The sequence below is a fragment of the Lactuca serriola genome, chromosome 9, assembly GCF_051521515.1.
Source record: "Lactuca serriola cultivar US96UC23 chromosome 9, Lser_US96UC23_V15, whole genome shotgun sequence".
NCBI lineage: Eukaryota > Viridiplantae > Streptophyta > Magnoliopsida > Asterales > Asteraceae > Lactuca > Lactuca serriola.
Genome location: NC_136416.1, coordinates 45,029,474 through 45,051,512, shown reverse-complemented (window position 1 = coordinate 45,051,512; position 22,039 = coordinate 45,029,474). Strand labels below are relative to the sequence as shown.

Sequence of the window (22,039 nt, the reverse complement as noted above, 5' to 3'; positions counted from 1 at the left end):
GTTTAATTAATTTTATAACTGTAGTTCTTATGAGTTATAAACTAATAAATCTAATAATTAAATGCGTAAAAAATAAAAATATCGAAATGTTCGTGAGAGAAAACAAAATTAAAGTCATTAACCTTATGAGTTATGACCATCTCATCATCCGCCTATTTTGATTCTCATTATCCAAAAATAAAAAGTAATGTTTAAAATCACAATCCACGAGCCCTAACCATGTCATAGTTGTCCTTTTTTTTTTTTTTTTTTTTTTTTTTTTTTTTTTTAATTATTAATTTCTTTTCAAGTTTCAACTCGTCTCATCCAAAGAAACAAGGAAAGATCACCAACAAAAATACCAACTTTGGAGTCATCACCATGTGTGATTGCACTTCGTGTTCTCTCTCTCCTTACTATCGCATCAGCTTCCCTCCATCTTCAGTTCATACAATCTCCCTTTTGGGTTCATTTGCTTGTGACAGAAAAAAGCCCACGAAATTTTCTTTAAAGATCAGTCAAAGTTCAAATCCTTCAAGCTCAAGATCATCAGAACATCGGCTTATCGATGAATTGAAGTTTAAAGAGAGAGAAGCAACAAAACCCGGGTTCCAATTGAGTGGAATTGACGACGAAGACAGCGATTCTTTTCCATTTGATACGAATTTGAGAGAGAACGAAGGAGAACAAGAGGATTTGGTCCAAATTGGAGAGACAGAAGATGCTGTCGATGGGAAATCGAAAGAATTAGAGGTTGATAATAACAATCAAGTGAAGGTTATAAGGAAAGGGAAACAGTTGATGAAAAGGTCAAGTGTAATTGCAAAACAAGTGATAAGCATCCGATCTGCTCTTAGTTTGGGGTTCATTTCACAGCTTTGGGTGGATACTAATACTGTGAGTCAAACCCCTTTTCGACTTTCAACTATATGCTATTTTCCATAACTGTTAAACTAGACTTAATTATGGTTTCATGTCATTACTGGGTTTTATGCGAAACTATTTCATCTGTTATCTTCTAGAATGAAACTATTAGGGTTTAATAATGTTTTCCTTGAGAATATTATTGATGAGAATAATAAGTATAAATACAGATTACAACGAACGTATAGGAACTATACATGGTATACAATAATTAGTTGACTAACTAATTTAGGATCTGATTTTATCTTCCAATACCCCCCCCCCCCCCCCCCCCCCCCCTCTGGTCGTGAAGACATAATTGGTTGCGAGAGGAGTCCTAACGGGTTTGGAATCAAGAAGACCGGCACGACTTAAAATGACATGAGCATATTTACTTTGGCTAAGAAACAAGCCATTAGCAGTGTAAGAGACTTCAATGCCAATAAAGTAGCTTAATTTACGTAAGTATTTAATGGCAAATTCATTTTGTAAGTTAGTAATGAAACGTTGGATGGATGGCTCATGATTTCCGTTTAGGATAATATCGTCAATGTAGACTAAGAGATAAAACAGGCATGATCCACGATGAAAGACAAAGAGCAATGTGTCAGCTTGACTACAGTTGAAACCTTGAGTAATAAGGAATGCGATAAGCCGTTGAAACCAGGCTCGCGGAGGTTGGCGAAGACCATAAAGAGCTTTGTTTAAGCGACACACATGAGTGGGATGACGTGGATCAACATATCTTGGAGGTTGCTCCATGCACACTGCTTCACGAAGATGGCCATTTAAAAACACATTCTTCACATCAAGTTGATGAAGGTGCCATCGATTTGTGACTTCCAAGGAAAGAACAATCTGTACTGTGGCTTTAACAACAGGGCTAAATGTATGAGAGAAATCAAAGCCTGGAATTTGTGTAAAACCTTGAGCTACAAGACGTGCTTTATGTTGATTAATTGTTCCATCAGCATGATACTTGGTCCAAAAAACCCATCTGGATCCAACCACATTTTGTTTTGGCGGACGTGGAACGAGAGTCTAAGTGTTATTTTGATGAAGCGCTTGGATTTCAGACATGTCACGACACCAGTGTTGATGTTTGGTGGCGGATTTAAAACCGCAAGGTTTGTTGTTTGCGAATAAGGCATCGTGCAAACGAGTGGGAGAAATGGCAAGGAGATTGAGAAGATGTCGGGTTTTAACAATGCCCGCTTTACGCCTGGTAGTCATCGGGTGTGTCGATGGTATAGAAGAGACCGATGGTGTAGGTGTAGCTGGAGGTGACTGAGATGGCGGTGTTGAAGGTGGTGGAACGTTAGTGGTGGTGGTAGATTCAATGATGGTAGGTAGTGTTGTGGGGGTAGTATCATGCAAACAGGAGGCACAAGGCATGGAAGTTTTCGACAGGATAGGGGTCTCGGTATGTGGAGTAGCAGGGGCTGTTTGGGAAGAAGATATATGAGGTAAGTCATCCAATAAGAACACAAAAATAAAGTTGCAAGATCAGCGGGTGTTGTTGTTCCTGCAAAGGGAAACGAGGTTTCATCAAAACGGGCATGGTGGGTTATGAAAACTCGATATGTAAAAGGATCGAGGCATCTATACTCTTTGTAGCATGTGTAATAACCGATAAAAACAAACTCAATGCTACACGGTGCGAGTTTATGTTCGGAGTATGGCCGTAAGGAAAAACACGACAACCAAATACCTTAAAGTTATTGTAATTTGGAACCGAATGAAAAAGAACTTCGAAAGGTGATTTGTTGTTTAAAAACTTGGTTGGGAGGCGATTTATGACATGAGCAGCCGAAGAAAAGGCATGCACCCAAAAAGTTGCTGGTGCATTGGCACCAAACAGCATTGTGAGGCCAGTTTCGGTGAGATGGCGATGTTTGCGTTCTACACTTCCGTTTTGCTGTGGAGTGTATGGACAAGACATCTGATGATGAGTGCCATTATCAAGAAATAACTTGCTAACACGATGATTCAAAAACTCGGTGCTACCATCACTTTGAAAAACTTTGAGTTTACAAGAAAATTGCGTTTGAGCAAACTGTAAGAAGTTTTGTAAAACTTAAAAAAAAAACCATACTTTGTTTTCAACGGATGAAATCAAGAAAATCTTGAGTGTCATCTACAAACAATGCATAGAATCGATAGCCATGAACGGAAGTAACGAGAGCGGGTCCCCACAAATCACAGTGAACTTTGTCAAGAACATGTAAAGATCGCTTTTCATTTAATTGAAAGGGCAACGCAAACGATGGTGTTTTGTGAGTGCACATGATGAACAAATATTTGGTCTTGGTAAAATAGAATTAAGTAGCAAATGTCCATGGTTATTTAAAACTGAAACAACATCAAAAGCAACATGTCCAAGCCGTTTGTGCCATAATTCAAATGAAGCTTTAATAGGAGAAGAAACTGATGCAGCTAGAGCCTGAGGTCCCGTATGTAAACACGAATAGCCCATCCTTATGCTTTCCGGTTGCGAGAATTGATTTTGTGTTGGTGTCCTGAATGGCAAAAAAAAGACCGAGAAAACAGAAAGTCAACCTGGTAATCATTAGTTAGCTTGCTCACGGAAAGAAGTTTCTTTTTAAGATGTGGAACTATAAAAACATTCTTCAGTTTGAGATTGGGTTTAACTGTGAATGTACCAATACGAGAGATAGGAAGCATATTAGTGTTACCAAAAGCAACTTTATCATCTCCATGATAAGGAAGAGATGAGTCAACTGATGCAGAAGATGGAGCCATGTGAGCCGTGGCCCAAGAGTCTACATACCAATATGGATTGGATTCATGAAGATTGCAGTTCGCAGTGAAAGCTTGAGCCAAATTAGCAGAATCCTCGAGAAGAAGCCTTTCACTTAAAACCCTATAGATACATAGCAACTAGCATTCTGAACCACTTGAGTAGTTCCATTGTAGTCAATGCCAAGCTTTACAGCTCATCAAATATGTCCATGTACATCAAACTAACATTTCAAGATGCTTTTGTTTATGTATTTAATATTTATATGGTTTTTTAAATATATCTTTGGTACATAAAGTAATATTATTTCCTTCATAGTGGATGGTAGTGATCGTAGAAGTGAGACCAAATCTACTCTCTGGAGAACAGGAAGGATTCTTTTTGGAGGATACACGGCAGGTAAGCAGTTTTTCATTCGTCTAATCTAACCCATTTAACTTTTTTAAAAACATTTGTTACACTTATCTTAAATCATTGTTATTGTTCTTTGAGGGGCAAAAATGTCCAATCATGTGAACAAAACTTATAAGAAAATTCAGTTGTTTGTACAAATCATGTGAACAGGTTGGTGATGTTGTGCTAGTCGAGGATGAGAGTGTGATGGACAATGAGTTTCAAATGGTTGGACTAGAAACACTGGTAGTATGCTTACCCTCGTCATTTTTACTAAAATCAATTATTAATTCTTTAAAATTAATAATTAATTCTTTGGAATAGGAAGTAGTAGACATCTTTACGATTCTACCCCTGATAAGTTGCTTTTCCTTAGGTAGGATATAATGTTGTGACACCAAATGGACGAGATATTGGAAAGGTAAGCCTTTTATCCCAAGGATCATCGTCAATTCTTTATTTCATTTTTTAACAATATGAATAATTCTTTTATAAAACCAATACTTTAATTTTCATGTATTTAGGTGCGAGGGTATACTTTTAATATAAACTCGGGGGCAATAGAATCGCTTGAGCTCGATTCATTTGGAATATCCATCATCCCATCAAGTTTGGTAAGTAGATGGTGGTCTCTCTCACATAGTTTAAATTACCTATTTGCCCTTTCTTCACTTTTGATGGAAAAATTAGAGTGCGATTTATAACAGGTGAGCACCTACGCGTTGCTGGTCGAAGATGTACTTGAAGTTGTATCCGATACAGTTGTTGTGCATGAAGCTGCAGCCTCACGCATACAACGGCTTACTAAGGTAAATGTAATACAACCTGTTCTGTCATGTCATGTTATGTCATGTCATGTCTTGTCATGCCATGTCTTGTTTTGTTTAACAAACGAGATCTTACAGTCATGTTCTGTTCTGTCCTTTCCTGTTTAACAAAACGGGGTCTTACAGTTTGTCGAATATCAATCATTTTATAGCAAACCATGGTATTTTTTTTCTTCTTCATAATTTGGGATTTTTAACATGAAAATTTTGATGAATTTAGGGGTTTTGGGGTGGCCAGAAAGTGGGGTACTCAATGGAAGATCTTGATGATTACTCGGATTTTGAAGGGCAATCTGAATACCGAAAGGACAGGAGAAGAAGGTCTAGTGGTCAAACCCAGAAACCCCAGAAAAGACCCGTTGTTGATGATGAAGAACACTGGGATCTTCCTATGGATTATCTGTGAGTTATGGGGAAAAGCTTTCCTTTTGTATTTGTTTATACTATAATCGATAAAATATAAACAAAGGAAAACGTAAAATATCATATCATGTATTGAGTCATCATTGTTTTGATTATCTTATCAATCCTTGGTTTCAAAAGGAAACAAAGCTTATGTTAATTAAATATATATGATTAACAGGGTGTATTTGGTAATGTTAGCATCTGGCCCCCGTTGTCGTGGATCGATTTTTGGCTTTTATGCATGATGTAATGGATTAAGGAAGTTGGCTATTAGATCTTCCAATGGGTGGCTCTTTTTAGTTGTTTGTTTTTGTTGATTACAATGTGTTTTTTAATGGAAAAATATTCTTTTAAAGTCAAACTAATTAAATTAATGAAGACAATACTATCTATATACATTAATGATTAAATTAAACCATGAATTTCCAAAAATAGAAATAGTTTTGATAAATTGGCATCGATAATTTATTTCTAAATATGTAATATTTTTTATGATGGTTTAATAATATATTAGTACCCCAGAACCAAATAAACGTCACATATAAGCTTTGAGTAACACTTGTAGAATCCACATATAACGTTTTTACAAAGAATATATACAAATTTTACATATATAGATATCCCTTGGTTATTAAACCAACTTTATTTAATATAGATAAAATTATGTGATTGTATGCGGTTTTTCTAAACAGGACAACTATTAAAAGGCCAATGTGTTTGGTTCCATGGTTTCAAAAACTTGCTCCTCAGGTTCTTTTGGCCAACAGTGTCCACTTTTAGACTTAGTCGACCCTCATGCAATGAGGTTCAAATTTGTCATTCCATCTTTCTAATGATAAATTAGGTGATTTAAACCCTTCTCCTCCCCCCCACTCTCAAAAGATCTCAAGTTCTTCCACCAACGCCTTCTTCTCTTTTTCCTAAAATTCTCTCAAATTTCTAAAAACATGGTTCCGTGTTTTTGTGGAAGATTTGCGAGTGTTCTCATGGAAAAGCTTCTAAAACAATTGTGGGTTTGTTATAACTTCAATTCTAGAAACAAGAAGTACCCAGGGGCAACTTGTTTCCTTTTTCCCCTTAGCATTTACTTTTTTTTTCCTATTGGTGGTCTACTCCCATCGCTTTGTGGAGCTAACCCTTGCACTTAATTCTCACTCTCACATTATAATTTTTAGCTATATATAGGTTTCTTGTTGTTTCAACAACATGATTGTCTACTAACATTTGCAATACCACCTTATCATTGAACAATCTCAAATGGTTTTTCATGCAAGTGACCTAAATAGCAGTTTTTTAGAAGCCTTTTAATCATCCTCATTCTTTTCTATGTTTCTTCTCCTTTAGTTTCAAACACATCAGGATCTAATACCTTAGCATGGTCTTCCTCAATCTCTTATTGCATCTCACCATCACCCATGTTCATTTCATTTACTTCTCAACAAAACTGCAAAAATTACTCATGTCCACATTAATATCTTCCACAACTACTTAATCATCAAGAAGTACATCATGGACTTCATTTTAATTATCACTCTCATCATCAGTACCATGCCAACTCTCATTACCACCATATTTAACATCAATATCATCCATGTCTTCATATGTATTAGCAACTAAATCGATGTTTGGGTCATGGTTATTTATTTCAAGCTGGACGCCAACATTGTTGTCTACATGAATATAACGCCCTTCCAGCGCAACCTCATACATTGTTGCTTCCCTTGATCGGTTTACCTACTGTTGATCTTGATTTCCGCATTTCGCTACTCCATCGGTGATCCTTTAGTCTAGTACTGAGGCTATAATCCTTCTACCCGCGGTTAGTTTTGTGATCTTCGTTTTGTCTTTTAGTTCATAAGTTTTTCTGTTTCTGGGCCCATGTAAACTCCCGTTGGGTCCTTGAGCTCCTTACCGGTTTCGTATCAATTAGTTTACGCTGTTAGAAACATATATCAATAATTTAGTTTCAAAGTAATTGTTGATGGGTCAAAATGCAAGCTTTGGCGACACATCTTTCTTGACATTTGTAAAGGTGAAAAGGTTAGTGGCCACATCAATGGAAAATCCAAACCCACTATCGATGAAGACGAGGATTGGGAGTCTACAAAATCGCATTTTAATTCATGGTTTTATTCTATCATGGACCCGAATTTATTGTGGATAATTTCCAGTGATAATTGTACAAAAAAGGACATATGGGACAAGCTAGATGATTTTTTTTGAATAAAAAAATGTCCAAGATGCTTCAACTTCAACATCATATTCGAAATACCAAGAAAGGTGCCTCATCTATTACAAAGTTTTGTCATGCTCTTAAAATGTAACATCCTAAACCAGGTTTGACTTGAAACCCACAAAGAAGTTACACTTTTATATAAATAGCCTCTTGAGTATGCTGAGCGTACTTATGAGTACGCCTATCGTACTCTGTATGGTTGGTCGCAAAGGAACTGGATGTACGCTGGGCGTACGTGCCGCGGGTGTAAACAATAAATTTCGGACTTGTGGCCTATTTAAACGTCCTTAACCCACTTGAGCCTCACCCTCATCAGCTCTCTTCACCTTCAAACATTCCTGGAAGCCCTAATATCCTTTGTGGGTTCTTTTTGAGCCTTAAGAGTGCATTGTGGTCATTTTTAGTGTTCATCCCAAGAAGAAGAAGTGGTCAGGCAAGCTTGGGACAAGTTGGTGCTTCAAGAATCTACATCTTGGTCATCTTGCAAAGCTTCTGGAGGTAAAAAGCTTGCACCTTTCCACTTAAATCTCTAGATCTAGCTAGGGTTTTCTAGTTTTGTCCCTTTGGTTGATTTTAGACCTCCATTTGTGAGTTAAGCAACTGTAGAAGATGGGAATGACAGATTTGAGGTCCCTTGGTTCTTTAGTGTCATAAAAATGGAGTCTTGATGGGAGTTTTGGCCTCATGCATGGGTTAAAGACCTTGTAAAGGTCTTAAAGGAGATGTTAGGGTGCATATGAGGCATGCAAAGGCATAAAGTTGCCAACTTTATGCCTTAGGACGTCTTAACAAACTTAGATTTGGATTTTGGACGTAAAGGAACTGATTATTAAGCACTTAATGGAGAAAGTGCTTAATCTGGTAGTACGTTGGGCGTAACCCAGTGTATGCTGCGCGTAGTCCCAAGACCCCAGTACGCTGCGCGTACCAGGATGGACGCCAAGCGTACGCACAGTTGGGCTCAAATCTATTTTGGGCCTTTGAACTATTGAGCCTCATTTGGTTATTGGACATGGTTGTATTCTGGGAATTATGAGTCATTTCATCTGTTATGGGCCATGGACATATTGATTGGGCCTTATTGGGCAAAAAGGCCCATCAATAATTTTGGACATGGACTTTGGGCCCATTAACAAGGAAATGATAATTGGGCCTCATGGAAGGGTTGGAGTTTTGGGTTTCCTTTGATCAATTAAGGTCCTAACATTGATTAATATTATTATTCAGCATGAGAGGTTACACACTGTTAGGAGAGCAACTTTCGTATTCAACAGACAGAGGTGAGTTTCCTCACCATACCAATGGATCTAAGGCACCAAGGCCGGCCCACTTCATGATATGTAGTGTCCTAACTTTAATAGCATTATTTGGTATGATAGTTGGTATAAGCTAGGAAGTATGCTTGTATTATATGTGACAAGTTGGTATCGAAGACGATGGGAGAGCCCATGACACTTGGATGTAAGACCATGTAAAGAGCCCATGGCTTTCCTATCAAAGACCATGGGAGAGCCATGACACTTGGATGTAAGACCATGTGGAGAGCCCATGGATTCCTATCAAAGACCATGGGAGAGCCCATGGCACTTAGGTGTAAGACCATGTGGGGAGCCTATGGCATCCTGGAGTAAGACCTTGGGGACGAGCCCACGACATCCCTATTTGTTGTATGCATGGCTTATGTGATTTGTATAGCTATTTAGCTAGTACGTTATGTTATATATGATTGTGTGTGGTTATGCTTTGAGGAACTCACTAAGCTTTCAAGCTTACCATTTGTGGATTTGTTTTAGGTACATCTAAGCCCAAGGGCAAGGGAAAGGCGTGATGACTTGGCGTGCACCCTATCTCTCTTTCATTAATTTATTGTGGGGACACTATGATGATTTAAATAAAGTTGTAATGAATGTTGATTTGAAAACAATTATGTTGATATTTCATGGTTTATGCAAATGTGTTTTATTAATTAAAAATGAAAAAAAAATTCTTTGCAAAATTTGGGTCGTTACAAGTTGGTATCAGAGCCTTGGTTTGAGGGATTCGGGCACACTCTCGAGTATGTTGGGACTCAAACTAAGGAAATGGTAAAATTGTTTTCAAAAGTAACGTAAAAGGGTTTTTCAAAAAGGAAATTAGAAGATGAGAGTGCAACGTGCGTGATCAGCCGAGCCAAGTAAGTAGTTCCCCAATATGTTAGCCATGTTATACTGATATCTGAACCTTGTTGATTATATGGAACTTGGTATGTGTATGCTTTTAAAATTGTATACGGTTAGGAGCTTATAGCCTCAGAATGATTGATTTGGCCTTATTTCCTATTCCTTGTTTGGTTGTGGTCCTAGGGTAGAATATTTTATTCAAAAGTCTATTTGATCTTTTTTTTTGTGTACAATTTGCATGCATAAAGGCAACCTGTTATGATTGGTTTGATTGATATAAGTAGAGTAAATTCGAGGACAAACTGAGATTGATGTACGTGGTAGTTGTGGGATTTGGTTTGGGTTGTGGGACGAATTGGAGTTATTAGGTAGAGCAGTGGGGAAAGGTATAGGTGGGTGTGGAAGGTAGTATTGGGCCCGTACTACTGGAAGCGCAAGACCTGTACCTGAACCACTGTTAGATCTGACGACTTTAAGGAGGACCTGTGCGGGAAAATCCATTTTATGGAAATCATGATCATTGTGATTTATGATATTTCAGTACAACATGGTGATGACACGATTTGGAGTAGGAGGATCAGGATCGGGATTTGGATCCGGGGCGGGATTAGGCGACACCACTGATATCAATGATGAGAGGCTGCACGAGCTCAATGTAGCCGAGGTTACCATGGGCATCCTTGATGCTACCCAGTCATTTTGGGACGGTCAAAGAGGGCATTATGGAGATCATGGAGGAGAGGCTTTGATCTTTTAGGGCGGAGATTGTTGCGGGCCAGGTTGGGACCCAAACTCCCTCGTTTCAGGAGTTCAAGGCATGTGGGGCGCCAGAGTTTTTCGGGGTCAGGGACCCCATTGTCAGCCGACGCTAGGTGGCGGATATCGAGAACGCCCAATGTACGATTTCTTTCTCAGATGCGGCAAAGATTGGGTTTGCTTCTTGCATGCTGAGAGATAGGGCCCGAGATTGGTGGGGAAAAGTTACTAGTCAGGTGGGACCAGCCGGGGTGGCTGAGATGACATGGGATGAGTTTGTTCGGTGATTTGATTCGTAGTTAGAACCACCTATTGAGGTGCAATGACTAGTGATGGAGTTTCATGACTTGCAGTAGACCACCGAGACTGTGGCAGAGATCACTGCCAAGTTTCGAGAACGAGCTTTGTTGATCCCACAATATGCTACTGATGAGGAGATGAGGCGGAATCGATATCATTCTATGCTGAGGGATGATATTCGGGAGTTTGTGAGATTTATGGGGTGTAAAACCCTAAATGAGGTGGTGGAGAAGGCCAGTGAGAGGGAGATGGAGTTGGATTTCCGCACAAAATGGAAGCCTGAGTAGGCTCAGGCAACAGTAGGTCAGGCTAAAAAGCCTAAGACCTCGGATTCATCTAGCAGGGGCCAACAGGGCTGGGGCTGGTGAGCCAAGTGCGGTAAGCCGCACAGTGGAGCCTGTCGGACGAGTGGCTCGGGATGTTTTGGGTGTGGTCAGACAGGCCACGTGATTAGGGACTGCCCCAAGAAGGGTTTGATATGTTTCCACTGCAACCAGACTGGCCATAAAAAGGCCAACTGTCCAAGGTTGTAGGGAGGGGGAGGAGCAGTGGCGGTACTCACACCCGCCATACCGAGGATCACTGATAGCCACCTTGCTAAGGCGGATTCCCTGGCGGTGAAGAGCCACGCGTTTCAGCTGACTACCGAGGAGGCTCGGGCCGCGCAGACGTTGTGGCTTGTACGTGTCTATTATTCTCTACTCTTCTTATTTATATGACTTATGTGTATTTATGCTTGTATAGGGACCTTTCTGGTCAATGGTATGTCTGCTCATGTTTTGTTTGATTCGGGTGCTACCCGATCATTTATGTCACTTGCACTTAGCAAGAAGTTTGGGGACGCACCGGGGACCTTGGATTCCCTGCTCGAGGTAGAGATTGCAGACGACCGCACTGTTAGTACTACGAGGGTATATATCAGGGCTGTGTCCTGAATGTATTGGGCGAGAGGTTCCGTGTTGATCTAGTTTCTATACCGCTGTGAGGGTTGAAAGTGATTTTCGGGATGGACTGGTTGGGGGCCAACGGGCCCATGATTCATTGCGAGCTCCAGTTGGCCAGGGATCGAACCCCAACTGGGGGAGAACTGGTTATTCATGGTGAGAGGGCCTCGCAGGGACTGACCCTCTGTTCGGTTGCGAGGGATAGGAGGTTTTTACAGCAGGGCTGCATGGGATTTCTGGTTTATGTCTCAGATACGAGAGTAGAGACCATGACGGATGTGGGCAGTGTGCCAGTGGTACGGGACTTTCAGGACATTTTCCCCGAAGAGTTACTAGGAGTGCCTCCGGAGAGGTAGGTGGAGTTTCGCATTGACTTGGTGTCGGGTTCCGCTCCGATAGCAAAGGCACCATATCGGTTGGCACCACCAGAGATGCAGGAGTTATGTACACAACTTCAAGAGCTGCTAGACCGAGGGTTCATTCGTCCGAGCAGTTCCCCGTGGGGAGCACCAATCTTTTTTGTGAAAAAGAAGAACGGATCCCATAGGATGTGCATCGACTATAGGGAACTGAACAAACTAATCGTGAAGAACCGTTATCCGTTGCCGATGATCAATGATTTGTTTGATCAGCTACAGGGTGCATCTTGGTTTTCCAAGATTGATCTTCGGTTTGGGAATCATCAGATGAGGATTCGGGATGAGGATATATCGAAGACGGCTTTCAAGACTCGGTATGGGCACTATGAGTTTGTGGTGATGCGACTTAGGCTCACCAATGCCCCAGAAGCGTTCATGGACCTCATGAACAGAGTGTGTAGGCCGATGCTGGATCGGTCGGTGATTGTTTTTATCGATAATATTCTTGTTTACTCTAAGACCAGGGAACATCATGAGCAACATTTGAGGGAGGTATTAGAGACCCTGAGGGTGGATAAATTTTATGCAAAGTTTTCCAAATGTGATTTCTGGTTGCGGGAAGTACAATTTTTTGGGCATGTCAACAATCAGGAGGGTATTTCGGTTGATCCAGCCAAGGTTGAGGCTATGATGCGGTGGGAAGTGTTGAGGAATGCATCAGAGATTTGTAGCTTCTTGGGTTTAGTGGGATATTACTGGAGATTTATTCAAGTTTCTCCAAGATTGTTGTGCCATTGACTCGCTTGACCAAGAAGAATGTGACTTTTCGGTGGGGTGCAAATCAGCAGATGGCTTTTGAGACCCTGAGATGGAGGTTATGCGAGGCTCTGATTCTAGTACTACCTGAGGGGTTGTATGATTTAGTGGTGTACTATGATGCATCGATTTCAGGGTTAGGTGCGATATTTATGCATAGGAGACAAGTGATTGCTTACGCCTCGAGGCAGTTGAAGCCTCACGAGGCGAATTACCCCACACATGACCTGGAGCTGAGGGCAGTGGTGTTTGCCCTCAAGATTTGGAGGCACTGTTTATATGGAGTGCAGTTCATCATTTATACCGATGTAACGCCTGTAGATCCGGGCTAGTCAATTAGAGGCAATAGGGGTCGAAAACGACTTTTCGACAAAAGATTATTTAGAATAAACGAAGAAGTTATGACCCGTTGAAGTTTCGCGACGGAACCGGCACGATACCGGGAAGCGTAAATAGTGAATTTACGATAGAGCGAGATTTAGCCTTAGCAATCTAAACGAAAGTCGTAGAATATGTTAAACTAAGAACATCGATAAAAAGAACACCCAAATCTGACTTCGTATGAGGAAGTTATGATTTTTCTAAGATTTGGCATAGCAGTGCACAACCCGAAATCTGAATTTTAGATCGGTCGATTTTTAGCCGACGGGATCTAAATGAAAGTTGTAGTACTCGTAAATACCAACGCGTGGATATAAAGAATGTCGATAATAGAGTTCGTATGCGAAAGATACGGACGAAGCTTAGTCTCTACTTTTCGAGCGCGGCGAATTCGATACAGTTTTGTAAATCCGAGATAGAATGAGAATTAGCCAACGAGGTCTAAATGAGAGTTGAAGATCTCATTAATAGGAACTCAACGGTAAAATTACAGACAAAAACGGAACTCATATGCGAAAGTTATGGACGAAGCTTAGTCTCTACTTTTCGAGCTCGGCGAATTTGATACAGTTTTGTAAATCCGAGATAGAATGAGAATTAGCTAACGAGGTCTAAATGAAAGTTGAAGATCTCATTAATAGGAACTCAACAGTAAAAAGACAGACAAAAACGGAGCTCGTATGCAAAAGTTACGGATGAAGCTTGGAGACTACTTTACTATACACTTCCTATAAATACAAGGGTGAACTCCTCATATTTTCTTCACACCATAAGCCTTTCTTTCTCTCTCTAACTTCTCTATAACCTCCCTAAACCCCTCCCAAGTCTAGGGAACCTCCCTATCACGAGAAGAAAGCCCCGGAGCGCCCGACGGCTCCGAGAAGAAAAACCTTCGGCTCGGAAACGCTGCTCCAGCGAAGCCCAATTTTTAATAAAAACCCGCTGTAAGTGAGCTACGCCTATAGTATATTTAATATAGATTTTATTTAATTATAGTAACATTGTTAGGACCTTAAAATAATTATTTGGGCTATTATTATGAGTTATATTGAGTGTTATTTAACGCTTATATAATAGTAATAATGGCTAGACTATTAAATTAGTCTCGTCAAGCGTTAGACTAAACTCTAGTGGTAATGATACTAGGTTTTGTCAAGGGATAATTGTTTTAAGAGTAACGAAGTGCTGTCCGTGTGCCGACTCACCACCTTTCAGGTGAGTGCATAGTCCCTTTCATCTTACACATAGATATGAAGTATTTTATATAAACTACGTGCTATGTGTGCATATTATCTGAATACTTGCTGTCTATGCTGGTTGAACGTTTTATACATGTTTTAAAGGACTTAAACTGTATACGTATCTTATGTATATGAAAATGTTGGGTATGAGATGGGTAGATGAATGATGAGAGATAGAAGATGACGTGAGTATACATTGGCAGCTATAGACTTAGTGCCTATGGGACAAACACCGGTAGCTATGGACTTAGTACCTTTTAGACGTTGGTAGCTATGGATTTAGTACCTGTTGGGAATTGGTAGCTATGGACTTAGTACCTATTAGTTAGACGCTGGTAGCTAAGGATTTAGTACCAGTAGGAATTGGTAGCTATGGACTTAGTACCTGTTGAACATTGATAGCTATGGACTTAGTACCTATTAGATAAAGACTGGTAGCTATGGATTTAGTACCCGATGAATAGACTATAGCAGCTATGGAATTAGTGCTTTATGAACGAACATTGGCAGCTATGGATTTAGTGCCAGTCCTATAACCCTGGAAGTAAGGGACTTAGGAATAAACGAATGTAGGATAGATGACTCTTAGGTTAAATCCTTAAAGAGTAAAGAAGATAATGGGGATGGGTAATTGGGTTGATTGTTTGATTGAACATAATAATTATATTATTGTGGGTTGAAAACCCTATGTACTCACCAGGTTTCCTAACCAAACCCACTTAGTTTATGTATATCACAGGTGACGAAGTGAAGTGACATTACACTGAGAGATTCAAAAGAGATGTAGATCACTAGTGTAAATCATTGTAAGTTCTGTTTATGCTTATGTTTCGGTATTAACGATGACATCCCAAACATTTTAAAATGAAATAAATACGTTTCTTTGAAAATGTTTTAATAACGTATTTACCATGTTTTTCTGGGAACAAATTCCGCAACCTTTTTATAAAATGAAGTACTCTGATTTTTATAAAGCATAAACAAAATCGGTCTTTTCTGGCCGTGATTTTGGGGATGTCACAGTTGGTATCAGAGCATTAGTTTAAGCGAACTAGGAATATGGATTTATTTCTAGACTTAAACTTAGAATGCTAAGCGATGATTGTGAGGTGTGAGCACTAGCTTATTTTAGGAATTGTGCCTAAAATGCTTTTATGTGCTAAATGCTTTGTGCATGATATGTTGTTAATTGTTCGGATCTATGGTCTGTTGCCGACCGGATCTGGAAACCTTATGTGTTTAGGATTCTAAACGTACGACTACGGTATTAGAACTAGCATGTAAATGTTTCGGAGTGATAAGGATGATTTAAAGGTCAAGTAAAGGTCTAAATTCACCTTATTCGGTGTATAGATCGAGATGGTAAGGACCCGTAGCGGAAACGTAAACGCAAATGGGAACAGGAACCAACCCCCAGTGGTTCAGCAAATACCTGTTGTAGAAGAAGTTGCGCCTGAGCCAGTCACCATGGCTGGAGTTCAAGCCATGATTCGGGCTATGTTGGCTGAACAAAGGGAAGAAATGAGACGGATGTTGAATAGGGACGAACCTACTATGCCCATTGAGCAACCCGAACTGATTCCCGAGCAATCTGAGGAAGGGAACTACAGAAACCATGTGAGTCAAGTTGGGACTCAAGGTGAGCAAAGGGATGGCCTAGAAGGGAGAAACAACAAGGATGGGTGGATGTACAAGAATTTCTTGGGTGCGAAACCACCAAGCCTCTCAGGAAGCCCAAAGCCGGTTGAGATTATGGATTGGATCTCTGAGATGGAGATGGTGTTTGAGAGCTGCAGCTGTAATGAGAAACAAAAGACTGTCTTTGCAGTAAGGCAGCTGAAAACTGGAGTCTTGAGCTGGTGGAAGCTATTGGCAGATACGATGCCACGAGGAGAAGCCTTAAGGATGTCGTGGGAAGAGTTTTTGGAACAGTTGAAAATGCAGTACTGCTCGGAGGTAGATCTGATAGACCTAAACAATGAGTTTCAGAACCTGAAGAAAGGGAAGATGAGTGTTGATGAGTATGCCACCGCATTTACCGAGAGGATGAAGCTATTTCCCTACTTGGTGCCTACTGAACTCTCCAAGATTGATAGGTTTGCTAACGGACTGCCCACTGACTTTGGTCCAATGGTCAAAATGGCAACTACCTTGAAAACAGCTGTTAGGGCAGCTAAGAACGTAGAGGCCCAGATAAGAGAAAAGGGTCTAGAAAAAGATAAGGCAGGAGAGAAGCGAAAGTTTGAGGGATCTTCGAGGTCGAACAAGGAAAGCAAATTCTCAAAACTTGGAGGAGCAGATGGAGGTGAAACATGATGGTGTGATAAATGCAAGAAGAAGCATGGTGGAAAGTGCAACGAAGAAGTGACTTGTTACAAGTGTGGGAGGACGGGTCACTATTCCAAAGACTGCACACATAATGACAAAGTATGCTACGGATGTGGAGGCAAGGGGCACATGTCCAGAGACTGCCCAAGGGAAAATAAAGCAGCAAGACCAGAAACGCCACCAAGGCCAAGGGCATTTCACATGATCCTCGACGAAGCAGAGAACCATGTGAGGAATCAAGAATGAGGACTTCTTACCCGAAGATCGGATTATGCAGTAGCCATAGTTTCGTATGATGTAGCCTAGTAGAGGCATAGTCTAGGGTGAACTTGAACACCTATATAATCGTTTCAAGAATTAATATAAAACCTTCGTTTTGTTATCTGATGTGTTGAATGATTGTATGATTTGCTGCATGGTGACTTGGGAAACTGCGAGACAATACTTGGGACGAGTATGAGTAGGTGTGAATGGTAGTAGAGGCCTATACTACCGGAAGCACAGGACTCACACTTGGATCAGGGAAAGTTACAAGGTTACCAAGAAGCTAGTAATTGATTTCGTTTTATTCAAGTGTGTTGTTACCATCGTTTCAGTAATGACTAAGAAGATTGTTGATATTCCGACCCTAGTGGTCATATCGAATCGAGTCCGACTACGATGAGTATGTTGTGTGGTTCAGAGAACCAAGTTTGATGTAGCGTCCGACTTAAACCAAACGGTTGAAATCAAAGCGATCAATAGAAGTATCGCACTCGTTGTTAAAGAAGTTGGTGGCTAGAAATGCCTAATGTTAAAGTGTGATTATATCACATTAGAACATGAAGGAAGGCATAGTTTGTTTTAGAATTTAACTTTAAGAGACCTAAGTCTAAGTGTTGCAACATACGATGATAGGTCATTAGAATATGACACATCGATCTATAGTAGTAATAAAAGAACTTATCTCAAGTCCGTATCCAGCAAGGATCGAGATTGTGACTTGAAGGTCATAATTTGGAGTCTTACCTGAGGTAGAGAGCAGGTGCACGATCGAGTACTCTTACAGTCAATGAGTTTAAGAGATAGAATTGAAGGAATGTAGAAGTTATAATTATTACCTAGGATGAAGAGATGACGCATGGAGTGATTATACGACCCTGTTTCGTTGATGATTCTGGGACGTAATCATCCTAAGGGGGAGATAATTGTAATGCCTGTAGATCCGGGCTAGTCAATTAGAGGCAATAGGGGTCGAAAACGACTTTTCAACAAAAGATTATTTAGAATAAATAATCTTAACCAAGTTGTAGAGTATGTTACAAGGTTTTCGTACATATAAAAAATGCCGAAATCCGAGTTATAACGAAGAAGTTATGACCCGTTGAAGTTTCGCGACGGAACCGGCACGATACCGGGAAGCGTAAATAGTGAATTTACGATAGAGCGAGATTTAGCCTTAGCGATCTAAACGAAAGTCGTAGAATATGTTAAACTAAGAACATCGATAAAAAGAACGCCCAAATCTGACTTCGTATGAGGAAGTTATGATTTTTCTAAGATTTGGCATAGCAGTGCACAACCCGAAATCTGAATTTTAGATCGGTCGATTTTTAGCCGACGGGATCTAAATTAAAGTTGTAGTACTCGTAAATACCAATGCGTGGATATAAATAACATCGATAATAGAGTTCGTATGCGAAAGATACTGACGAAGCTTAGTCCCTACTTTTCGAGCGCGACGAATTCGATACAGTTTTGTAAATCCGAGATAGAATGAGAATCAGCTAACGAGGTCTAAATGAAAGTTGAAGATCTCATTAATAGGAACTCAACAGTAAAAAGACAGACAAAAACGGAGCTCGTATGCAAAAGTTACGGATGAAGCTTGGAGACTACTTTACTATACACTTCCTATAAATACAAGGGTGAACTCCTCATATTTTCTTCACACCATAAGCCTTTCTTTCTCTCTCTAACTTCTCTATAACCTCCCTAAACCCCTCCCAAGTCTAGGGAACCTCCCTATCACGAGAAGAAAGCCCCGGAGCGCCCGACGGCTCCGAGAAGAAAAACCTTCGGCTCGGAAACGCTGCTCCAGCGAAGCCCAATTTTTAATAAAAACCCGCTGTAAGTGAGCTACGCCTATAGTATATTTAATATAGATTTTATTTAATTATAGTAACATTGTTAGGACCTTAAAATAATTATTTGGGCTATTATTATGAGTTATATTGAGTGTTATTTAACGCTTATATAATAGTAATAATAGCTAGACTATTAAATTAGTCTCGTCAAGCGTTAGACTAAACTCTAGTGGTAATGATACTAGGTTTTGTCAAGGGATAATTGTTTTAAGAGTAACGAAGTGTTGTCCGAGTGCCGACTCACCACCTTTCAGGTGAGTGCATAGTCCCTTTCATCTTACACATAGATATGAAGTATTTTATATAAACTACGTGCTATGTGTGCATATTATCTGAATACTTGCTGTCTATGCTGGTTGAACGTTTTATACATGTTTTAAAGGACTTAAACTATATACGTATCTTATATATACGAAAATGTTGGGTATGAGATGGGTAGATGAATGATGAGAGATAGAAGATGACGTGAGTATACATTGGCAGCTATAGACTTAGTGCCTATGGGACAAACACCGGTAGCTATGAACTTAGTACCTTTTAGACGTTGGTAGCTATGGATTTAGTACCTGTTGGGAATTGGTAGCTATGGACTTAGTACCTATTAGTTAGATGCTGGTAGCTAAGGATTTAGTACCTGTAGGAATTGGTAGCTATGGACTTAGTACCTGTTGAACATTGGTAGCTATGGACTTAGTACCTATTAGATAAAGACTGGTAGCTATGGATTTAGTACCCGATGAATAGACTATAGCAGCTATGGAATTAGTGCTTATGAACGAACATTGGCAGCTATGGATTTAGTGCCAGTCCTATAACCCTGGAAGTAAGGGACTTCAGAATAAACGAATGCAGGATAGATGACTCTTAGGTTAAATCCTTAAAGAGTAAAGAAGATAATGGGGATGGGTAATTGGGTTGATTGTTTGATTGAACATAATAATTATATTATTGTGGGTTGAAAACCCTATGTACTCACCAGGTTTCCCAACCTGATATGTATATCACAGGTGACGAAGTGAAGTGACATTACACTAAGAGATTTAGAAGAGATGTAGATCACTAGTGTAAATCATTGTAAGTTCTGTTTATGCTTATGTTTCGGTATTAACGATGAAATCCCAAACATTTTAAAATGAAATAAATACATTTCTTTGAAAATGTTTTAATAACGTATTTACCATGTTTTTCTGGGAACAAATTCCGCAACCTTTTTATAAAATGAAGTACTCTGATTTTTATAAAGCATAAACAAAATCGGTCTTTTTTGGCCGTGATTTTGGGGATGTCACAACCGATCACAAGAGTCTAAAGTATTTGATGGATCAGCAGAACCTCAACATGCGACAGAGGAGGTGGCTGGATGTGCTGAAGGATTATGATTGTGAGATCCTATACCATCCAGGGAAGGCCAACGTGGTGGCTGATGCATTGAGTCGCAAGGCGGCGGGGTCCCTGATTAGGGACATTTGTATGAGGATGAAGGTGATTTCCCCTTTGTTGGATATGATTAAAGAGGCACATGTCGAGGGAGCGAAGAAAGAAAACTGGAAGATAGAGAAAATACGGGGACAATATCTTTTGTTTGTTAAGGATAGCCGCGACCTTTTGACGCAGTGTGGCCGAGTATGGGTACCAGTGACAGGGGTAGTGATGCAGAGGCTATTAGAGGAGGGAAACAAGTCCAAGTTCTCTATACACCCAGGGGCTATGAAAATGTATAGGGACTTGAGGCTGAGTTATTGGTGGCTCTGCATGAAGCGGGAGATCGCCTGGTTCGTGGAGCGGTACCTAACCTGTAGGAAGGTAAAGGCCGAGCATCAGCGGCCTCATGGCAAGGTTCAGCCACTCCCCATCCCCATGTGGAAGTGGGAAGAGATCACTATGGAATTCATCATGAAGTTTCCTAGGACGGCGAAGGGTGTGGACACTATATTGGTGATCGTAGACAAATTGACGAAGAGTGCCCACTTTATCCCGATTTCCGAGAGTATATCCGCGGAGAAGTTGGCAAACATTTATGTTCGGGAGGTGGTGGCTAGACACGGGGTGCCCGTGTCTGTAGTCTCCGACAGGGATGTCCGGTTTACTTCTAGGGTTTGGAAGAAGTTCCATGAGGAACTGGGCGCTCAACTACATTTCAGCACGACGTACCACCCTCAGACTGATGGTCAGAGTGAGAGGACGATCCTGACGCTGGAGGACATGCTTCATGCTGGATTTTGGAGGGAGTTGGGATACATACCTCCCACTGGCAGAGTTCTCGTACAATAATAGTTATGATGTCAGTATTGACCAAGCTCCATTTGCGATGTTATATGGTCGAGGGTGCAGAACTCCGGTGTGTTGGGACGAGGTCGGGCATCGGGTCATGGGGAGCACTGAGGTAGTGCTTAAGACTACCAGACTGATTCAGCAGGTGCGTTACCGGTTGCGAGTCGCGCAGGGCCACCAGAAAAGTTATGTTGACCGAAAGCGATCAGATCTCGAGTTTCAGGTGGGGGATTTTGTGTTGCTGAAGGTGTCGCCCTAGAAAGGGATTATCAGGTTTCAGAAGAGGGGCAAGTTGGGGCCTCGGTTCATAGGCCCGTTCAGGATCGTGGACCGAGTGGGTAAGGTGGCATATCACTTAGAGCTGCTCGAGGAGCTTAGTCAGATTCACAACACCTTCCACGTGTCTCAGCTTTGGAAGTGTGTTGTTGAGGAGTCCGCGGTTATTTCATTGGACGACATTCAGGTGGATGGGAGTCTGAACTATGTCGAGAGGCCGGTCGCCATTTTAGATAGGAAGACAAATGGTCTTTGAAACAAGGAAGTGAAGTTGGTAACGGTGCAATGGCAGCACCGCAAGGGCTCCGAATGGACTTGTGATCCGGAGGAGGAGATGCAGGAGCATTACCCTGATCTATTTACAGCTACGAACTTCGAGGATGAAGTCTAGTCCAAGTGGGGGAGAGTTGTAACACCTAAAACCAGGTTTGACTTGAAACCCTCAAAGAAGTTATATTTTTATATAAATATTGGTGGTTGTCGAGGCCAACACAAATAATAACCCTAAATATTACACACTAAAATAGTGTATAGTGGTAAAGGGATCGAATCCACGGAGATTGGTTCAATTTATAACT

General features: G+C 40.7%; 1 protein-coding gene and 1 long non-coding RNA gene across 2 annotated transcripts; one reads left to right on the top strand and one right to left on the bottom strand.

Moving 5' to 3' along the window:
- The first annotated feature begins 269 nt into the window (after window positions 1-269).
- LOC145072722 (uncharacterized) lies at window positions 270-5,623 on the top strand. Its single transcript, XM_079019187.1, has 8 exons — window positions 270-876; window positions 3,962-4,042; window positions 4,208-4,282; window positions 4,413-4,457; window positions 4,561-4,650; window positions 4,744-4,845; window positions 5,084-5,265; window positions 5,447-5,623. The coding sequence occupies exons 1-8, from the start codon at window positions 361-363 to the stop codon at window positions 5,511-5,513; spliced, it is 1,158 nt and encodes a 385-aa protein (XP_078875313.1). The 5' UTR covers window positions 270-360; the 3' UTR covers window positions 5,514-5,623.
- On the bottom strand, window positions 3,173-3,822 carry LOC145072724 (uncharacterized). Its single transcript, XR_013691112.1, has 2 exons — window positions 3,579-3,822; window positions 3,173-3,401 (listed from the first exon to the last, which is right to left on the bottom strand). It is a non-coding gene; the product is annotated as an uncharacterized LOC145072724 (long non-coding RNA).
- Window positions 5,624-22,039: the final 16,416 nt, after the last annotated feature.

What these genes read in the sequence shown, in the direction of transcription:
- LOC145072722 (XM_079019187.1), top strand. Translation starts at nt 361, where the DNA reads ATGTGTGATTGCACTTCGTGTTCTCTCTCTCCTTACTATCGCATCAGC. An exon ending in TTTGGGTGGATACTAATACT is followed by an intron (nt 877 to 3,961) that starts GTGAGTCAAACC and finishes TTTCCTTCATAG; the next exon opens with TGGATGGTAGTGATCGTAGA. An exon ending in TTTTGGAGGATACACGGCAG is followed by an intron (nt 4,043 to 4,207) that starts GTAAGCAGTTTT and finishes TCATGTGAACAG; the next exon opens with GTTGGTGATGTTGTGCTAGT.